At 39.2% G+C, this 8,547-nt stretch overlaps 1 protein-coding gene across 1 annotated transcript; it reads left to right on the top strand.

Moving 5' to 3' along the window:
• Positions 1-648: 648 nt before the first annotated feature.
• LOC124651022 (ras-like GTP-binding protein RhoL) lies at positions 649-8,101 on the top strand. The gene is made up of 6 exons (XM_047190189.1): positions 649-868; positions 5,792-5,876; positions 5,995-6,037; positions 6,515-6,688; positions 7,628-7,694; positions 8,018-8,101. The coding sequence occupies exons 1-6, from the start codon at positions 830-832 to the stop codon at positions 8,099-8,101; spliced, it is 492 nt and encodes a 163-aa protein (XP_047046145.1). The 5' UTR covers positions 649-829.
• The last annotated feature ends 446 nt before the right edge of the window (positions 8,102-8,547 follow it).

Here is an 8,547-nt window from a genome sequence, read left to right as displayed (position 1 = left end):
TTAGCATATTCTATGACGACTCTATACTTTCCGTGACGAGCATGAATAGGTCACAACCGGTGAAAATAGACTGTGTTATAATAACTAGATGGGAAATCGTAAAGGTGGGATCCACATATTGGTGAATAAATAAATAAATAAATATCTTATTAAACATATAGCCGAGGAAGGAATGTGCGACAAGATTTGATGATGAACAATTTTGACTAATTTACCACCAGGTGATCTGTACGTTGAGATATGTTTCATCCTGCTAGCTTTGTGTAGGTAGGCAACAACAACTTAATCGATCAAGAAAAAGAGGGCACTTCAGTTGTACTTCAGCTGTACTCCGTACTGGTGCCATCTATTAAGGTGTACGCACAGTTGAAAAATGCGGAGACAGAGGAGACTATCGATTGAGGAATTTTCCACCAAAAGATCCACTTTCCCTCCAATTCTCAATATTTAGGCTGACAAGTGACAACACCTTGTGTTCCAACTGTTGGTCACTTGAAAAATATCCAACCCCTATTTTTCCTGAGCGGGAGCCATTCTCTCCACTTCCCCTCTTTCCCCTCCTCTCTTCACCATTATCGCCACGAACCAGATCCATCAGGGGTGCCCTCCGATCCACCCGCCCCTGCCAGGTCGCACGGCGCCGCCCTCCCCATCTGCAGTTTGGGGCTTCCGGCTTCACCCGTGACCTTCTCCTCCGCGCCCCAGCCCGCTCGAACATCGCCACCCTCCTCACCGGTGGAATGGGAGCTGCCGTCCTCACCCCCACGACGTCCTCTGCGCCCTTCCCTGGTTTCCTCCCACGGGTTTTTCTGCATCCACGAGAACGCCTATGCCTACAATCGCGAGAACGCCGCCGGCCCTCCTCAAGGTAACAACCTCCTATTCCAACCGTAGAGGATAATGGCCAGCAGCAAACCTTTTGCGAAGATAGTGGCCGCGTATTCAATTCCAAAGTTATGTTTATATACGGACATGGGGAAAATGTTAGTGACTGATGTAGAGATACCTTTTCGTATCAATCTGATCGAAGGATACATATGCAGTTGAGGCAAATTAATGGACATGCTGCGCAACTCGTAGATATCTATTATCTAATTACATTGGTCATAGAAACCTCGTTGTAGGATACAGCTACATCTTTCATGTTTTTTGTCCGATCAAATGGGTCACTGAAATTTCTTTACAAACTGAAGTGCAACCATGCAGTTTCAAATTGGCATATTCATGTGTTTGTTCAGTAAATACCAAGTGCAGTTATGCAATCTATCACTTTACTTTATAATTTGGTTTGCATATTTCGTTCATGGTACATTGCTTCCAAACTTGTTTTATAATAATAACACATTACACTTGGGTGCTACGTATTGAGCTAGGTTGGTCTATCTTTTAAAGAATGTTGACTGAATTAGGAAACTCTATTTATGCAGTATATCAATATATGTGGATGGAGGTTCATGTGACGAATTAGTGGCTTCCTCACGTCAGTTTCAACTAGCAGGATGGCCCGCGCATTTGCGCGGCTAGATTTAATCTATAATTTGTTTGTTCTTGTTACATCATTTTTATTTGTACATGAAAAATCAAGTTTTATATTTGACAATAAATATCTTTAAAAATGAATTCACATTAGGATATTGGCATTGCATCTTTTTATATTTCCTCGGGTCCATAATAAGTGATGTGGTTTTACTCACAGAGTAGTAATAATCTGAAATAAGACCACGGAACTTATGGTGAATCGTAGGGAGTACTGCTATTCTTTTGGATGAAAATGGTTCTTCATTTCAGGCATCATGTCGAAGGTTATTTGCACGCCCAATTCATGAGAATTCCTACTTTTAGTATTTGCAGCACATGATCCTAAGTTAGTTTACTCTATCATAATAAATTGTGTCACTTGTGCCCTCAATTCAGTCCAATCATTAGTGTTACGCCAAGAAGACAATCTCTTAGGATTCATTTCCCTATTTATCTATATATATACCCTAATGGCAATGTTCTTGTTGAAGGCATCGTTTTGAGAGAGATGACTTTCTTCAGGGTGAAAACCTAAGATCTATGATCGGGCGACGACAGCGTTTGTGCACTGTTTCCTTCTTGGCGGCGTCGCTTATGGCGAAGCTGATCTTCTGGTGTTGTCTTGGTGGTATTAGTGTTGCTGTTTCAAGTTATGGATCTCTGTAGCGGGGCCTTTCTTTTTTATAATTCTTTTCTCTTTTTTAGCTTGTGCATCCTTTATGCCATTAGGGTATGATATTGTTGCAAATGCTGGGTGTAATTGGTATCTCCGTGATATTAATATATGCTCTTTATCGAAAAAATGCAGGCCGCCACAAAAGAATCAATGTCGTACGTCTGACCATCTTTCGAATTATGTTCCTCCTCTATTCGAGGTGTGAAACCTGGCAGACATATCCTTTCTGAGTTGAACAGAGACACTACTTGAGTCTCACTACAACCTCTCGGGCAATGCTTCTCTCTGTAAGCTTGAGACCGTTGTGAGCTCTCCTGTTCCTTATCAGAATATATAAGTAATTGTATGATCAAATATTGTAGTCATTCGGTAAGGTGAGAGGTGAAAAGTATATACTAATTTATAATTCATGTGTTTGTAATGATTCACTATATATACATTACTGATGATTGTAATTTAGAAGATTTTTCTAGTTACTCGGTAAGGTTGTACACTATTTCTGTACACATGCATGGATTTCTGTACAATTGAGATCAGATTTATTTGACTTGAAATGGATATGCCATTTCATATTTAGGGATTAAATCTGCCATTTTTCATTGTCATTGTAAATTACTATATTTCTCTCAATTTTTTTTTGTAAATTACTATATCTGCAACACGTCCATACGAATTTTGTCTTATTTCATCATACAATAACAATGTTTACGTTATCTATATTTCTTTTTTCTCCAAGGTTGACAGTCTAAATGTGAGTTACTCTAGGTGTACTTTGATAGAGGAGATAAAAGAGATAACAGGGAGATGGGGATTTGGGGACTAACCGTGAAAGAATTGAGAGTTCAGTGTCCATGTATCTTGTGGAGCCCTGGAACATGAGAGAGATAAGAGCAAATTATGTAAATCGGGTAAGTTTTTATAAGCATAATCCACGGTTATTACATCGGTTGATCTCTGTAAAGTTATGTTAAAATTGTAATAGGAACGATGTAAGAATTATAGGGTCTTGTAGTGCGTATTGCTGACAATTTTCTTGCCCATATTTTCACCTATGTATTCTATGTAGTCGATCAGCTCAACACTGAATTAATCACTTTATTATTTATTAGGCTGATCAAATAAACGTGTTTGACTCTAAAGATATATAGTTGCATTTGTAAGCACTACTATAGGTGAATTTACTATTCGGTGCTAAGCAAAAGGAAGTAGTTATTAATGAAAAAATGCTTTATGTAGTTCTAAGGCATGAAGACTTAACCTACAGAAGCCTAACTAAAATTGTTATATAAAAATAAAGTGAATATTTTAATTCTTAATTTTTAAGTAAGGCGATGTGATAGTACTTTATAAACAAAAACTCTAAGAATTATTGTAGGTGTTGAATGAATATTTCAAATCGTAGGTCTGCAAGACATAATAAACAATTGTGGGCATCTTTACGATGAATATGTTTAATATGCAAAGTGGACTATTATTTAACCCCGTAAAGTGATCTGTGCTAAGTTAATTACCGTTGTTGTTTCATTCTTATAATGTTATAGAGGCAATATTCCGATGAACCCGACGAACATTGTCTAACCCCCAAAATCTTTTTGTATAACATCTGATTCACTATGTTTCCTATATAACCTTCCTTTGGGCGTGATCATATAAAAAAAACGTTGTCCTACAATTAAATGAAATCTATAGTCTGCCTTTTGTTTTCCCTTAACTATAATTGTTAGCTCTTATGCAGCCCAAGACATACTGGACTAATTCCATCTGAAGATTGTATCAGGTCCCGAGTTCAGTCTAGCATATGTACATAGAATGGTGACTTTGAGTGGGGAATAAACTGTGTCGAGAAAAATAAATGATACAAAAGAGGATGCCCCTCTGTACCCCATGAATCATATATATAATTTTCTAATACACATATAACCAAGATCAACAGTTGTTAACTGAGGCTTCTATTTTATCGAAATAAAAAAAATTAGGGTTTGAGTGGTTGTCTTGAAAGTAATGTTTTTTTAGACTCAACATTTTAAAGGGATAGAGAGTCGAACCGTGCAACCTGCAACTGTGTGCTTGTGCATCATCGACATAACCTCTTTCACCAACGCTGAATCCAAAAGGATCAATCAGCGCTGTGTGTGGGTGGCAGACCGTCGTCACCGTCAAATTCGCCAAAGCTCAGAGCATGGCTGAACTTCGGAAGGTAGTCGCTGATGTACATGCCGGATTTCTCAGCCCACTGATCGCTCCTCACAAACGCTGCTGATGTCAGGTCCGTGATCCCCCCAGTGCTGAGCGGTCGTGTCGCCGCGTACGTCATATCGGCTTCCATCTCGGTGCCCCTCTTCCCGAGCTTCACCACTGAATCTACCGCCATGTCGTCTATCAACATGATCGACGTCATGAACACCAGCAACATTGGATCGATCAAATCGTCATGGCCGCAAGCTGATAAAGCCTGTTGGAATCCATAGTGGAAAAAAACATAGCCCGGTCATCTATAGAATTATAGATCAGTATGCTCATGAAGAAGTGAACGCCGATTATTATCTATTACCTATGGTTAAGGTGTTGTTGCCCTACCTTAATTATCCGTTGGGCGCCCTGCATCTCCGTCGTAAACCGGATACTTGCCGTCGTGACGTCAGTTCCCCGGTCATCTCTTGCATGTATATATTGAACACTTGCCATCCTGACTATGATTCAGCGCAGGTTGTCGGTGCGTGTGGATGATCTCCGGCGTGTATTGGCTACTTGTCGCCCTGACTTCGATTCGCCGGACGTTGCAATATGGGCGATCTCTTATTTATATTAGATACTTGTCGTCCCGATTTCGATTCACCAGACGTCGTCGGGGCATATGGATCATCTCCGGCGTGTATTTGTACTCGCCGTTCTGACTTTTAGTCGTCGCAGGTTGGAGCATCGTCTGCGCACATGGATGCGCTTGCATTGTTTCCATTAGCGGAGCGTCCCGCGGCTATCCGTTTTTAGCCGAATCTCCTACTCTGCTTTCTTATCTTCACCGTTAGCGGAATAATGGGAGAAATCATCAAACATGATCAATTCTATTTTGAGTTTTATACGCTTCCAACGATAATCCATGAAACGTGGATCTGATTGTCTCTGTTCTGTTTGACGTGCTACCAACGGAAATCCATCAGATCTGATAGACTTGCGCGTGGATCCCAGGTATTATGATTAATCTGTACGGTTGAGATTTCCTTACTTTTTGGTCGTGATGAAAAATCTCCACCGTTTGTAATTTTTTGTTCTATCTCCACCGTTGGTTGTTTGTTGTTTTAATTATATAATAGATAGATGCCTGATTTTTTCCATACGTAAGTTCCTTCACCTGGATACCAAAACACAAGAATAGTATAATCTCACTAGTATCACTTTTCCTTCCCTCCATCGGCTGACCCCTAGACAGATTCTTGTTCCCAGCCAAACAAAACAACTTATTTTTCTACTGTATTCCACTATGAATATTATCCAGCGGCAGTGCATAACTCATTATGCCAATATATACAGTAACCTTGTCTAGTATACTGTTTTGCATTTCCAACTCGTGGCTTAGTATATGTTGCTTGGGACGTACAGGACGTCCCGACTGTCTTCGACAACTTCAGCGCCAACGTTGTTGTCCACGGGAACACCATCAACCTGGGCTTGTGGGATACAACAGGTCTGCTTCTTATTTGTTCCTTTTTTGCAGTGCCAGCAGGTCTGTGAACTTACTGATCAACATATATAGCAAGTACCAGCAAATCTTATTCTTTGATTCCATCTCATGCACTTCACAGGACAAGAGGACTACAACAAGCTATGCCCAAGTTTATGTTTCATGTAGGTACTCGAGCTGATTGTATGAATTCTGTTACATGATTACGTCAGTTATAGGAATTATGCAGAAGTAGAGTAAGAATCCAACTTAAGTAGTTTGGTTCAGCATTTTTTTCAAATCTACACGGAGACAAGCATGCTAAAACATAAACCTATGTGCTGAAACTACTACAATCTGTCCTAAAACTAAATGCTTTTAAGGTGATGCTTTTTTTACATGCTTTTCCTTATTAAAGAGATAAAGTGAGTCATGATATTGCTAAGAGGGTCAGGTGGACATGTACATAAGGCCTTTGTCAAATAACTGGCAGTATGCTCATGGTCAATTCTTTTCTAATAAATCTTACCGTTATATGTTAACATATTTTGCTACTAATGTTTCATGATATCCTTGGCTAGGTAGTACAATGATGCCCGCAACTCCGGAGTATGATAGAAACAGGTTGGCAAGGATTAAGAAGTGCATGGCTGAGGAGTCAGGGCCTCTTGCGGACATATGGAACATAGTGAACTGCTATACAGTCAGAATTCAAATAACAGAGGCGCAAAGGTGAGGATGGTGGCAGTGGCTCCAAATATGAGCCAAATGATGATGAGGAGGCTGATGATGCAGAAGAGGAGCATGAGCCAACTCTACATATGTCAAAGGAAAAGGTATTGTATGTTAGTTTCATACATAGTAGATGATGCCCTTCTTTCTAACCTGTTCACGAGCATGTGTATATCAGTGTTGAGTCACCAGACCGTTGATTTTCCGATTAATGGTTTCCTTTCTTGCTGGTACATGGTTGTTGATGAGTTCATAAACATTTTTAAGGGGAAAAGAGAGCAGGAGTAGTTGATTTTATGTGTATCAAAATAGAGTATCGATGGACAATTTATGATTATTCTCGATATGTTTTTAAGCATACACAAAATATGCATTTTTTCATAGATCTTATAATCATCTTTAGCTAACTACAAGAAAGTGAATTACTTGCTCTTGTGAAGTGAGCTTTTGATTGGCAGTCCTTTAGCGTGTTGCACACAAGAGTGTAGTATACATATGTTAACTAGCTAAATAGAGGCACACACATCTCTGTTTTGGGTGTACACTGCGGTACTTTTTTTTGGCTAGCATAGAATCAGTATGACTATGTTAATGAGTGTTTTATGCGCACGATTGTCTAAAAGGAATATGGATTTTGGAATTTAAGCGATGTATGCTATCTCTGAAAATTACAGTCCAATCTAGAAGTTAGAACTACTGTAGCAGCGTTCTGTTTATGATCATCTTCTTCTGTATTGTCCCAATAAAGAGTTAAGTGGAGTCATGTTGTTAAGACCAGACAGTTGATGAGTTAACTTGTTTATTACAAGTGCAGATTTGTACATGGTAGTCAAATAGTTTCAGATTTAAGTTTCACTCCTGTAAATGTATTGTTGGCATGCTTGTCATTTAAATTGGCAATACATGTGACCTTAAGTGTACAGCTACTGGCATGGTTGATATTTACTGTATTATTAGTAGATGCGGATTTCAACTTGTTAAGACCATTATTTATGAGTAAATGTTGATTCACCACCGGTTTTTTCCCATTTTGTTTGAATCAGGCAAAGCAAGCTTCTACAAATCCACAAGGAAGAAAGCGTGCCCGGTCCTACCCATTTCTGCCAACTTGTAAGTATTCTACCAAGCTCATTGTAGTTCCATGCCTCACACAACATGTCTTCCATTACTTGTGTTGGATCAAGTGTTCTGTCCTAATAGAAAAAAAGTGGTGTTCGTAATGAACAGAAAAACATGGTTATCTTAATGGTAGTTAACTGGCCTCATTAGTGCTAATCTAAAAAAAATTACTCACACGATCCTGAGTTTCATTATTTATTATTATTTTTTCAAGGAAAGGGCCACATGATCCCCCAATTTCATTATGAAATGATGGCTATAGTTTAGAAAAGTTTGGCACAAGTACTAATTATATGAATTTCTACATCTTGTAGAAAAAAGACAAACACAACAATGAGGACCCTAGCCCAATTATGTTTTTAAAGAGACCCATACCAATAGAAAGGTGGGATGCATGAGCGCACCTGGCCTTGAAGCTTATGTAAGATTTCTCTCTAATTTTGGTTACTTGATATGTTATTGTTGGCTGTATTTATGGTTGCTTGATATGTTGTTGGTTGCATCCTGCTTGCTATGTTGTTGGTTGTTTGTTGTGCTGCTGGTTGTTTCTGTGCTACTTGCTGCTTGCTGCTTGCTATGTCCTTGGTTGTATATGTGCTAGTGGAGCTACTTGATGACTTGTTTTTGCTTATTTGCTCCATGAAAGGCAATGATATATTTTGTATGTGTTTACTACGACTCTTACTATGCTTTTGTAAGTTTAATTGACCATATCACCTTTATCTAACTTGACGAATGATGCTTTTCTTCTACAGATCTATGGAAACTAAAGGAAGTCAAGCACGACTCAGTATTTGGTGCACACAAGGGGCTGCACTTCTAGTAGAGATGCAAAGGAAGCAAC

Source organism: Lolium rigidum, chromosome 1 (genome assembly GCF_022539505.1).
Source record: "Lolium rigidum isolate FL_2022 chromosome 1, APGP_CSIRO_Lrig_0.1, whole genome shotgun sequence".
Classification (NCBI taxonomy): Eukaryota; Viridiplantae; Streptophyta; class Magnoliopsida; order Poales; family Poaceae; genus Lolium; species Lolium rigidum.
The sequence above is the reverse complement of the archived record's forward strand: the minus strand, read 5'-3'. Positions and strand labels throughout refer to the sequence as shown.

What these genes read in the sequence shown, in the direction of transcription:
- LOC124651022 (XM_047190189.1), top strand. Translation starts at nt 830, where the DNA reads ATGCCTACAATCGCGAGAACGCCGCCGGCCCTCCTCAAG. An exon ending in GGGCTTGTGGGATACAACAG is followed by an intron (nt 5,877 to 5,994) that starts GTCTGCTTCTTA and finishes TGCACTTCACAG; the next exon opens with GACAAGAGGACTACAACAAG. An exon ending in CTACCCATTTCTGCCAACTT is followed by an intron (nt 7,695 to 8,017) that starts GTAAGTATTCTA and finishes TACATCTTGTAG; the next exon opens with AAAAAAGACAAACACAACAA.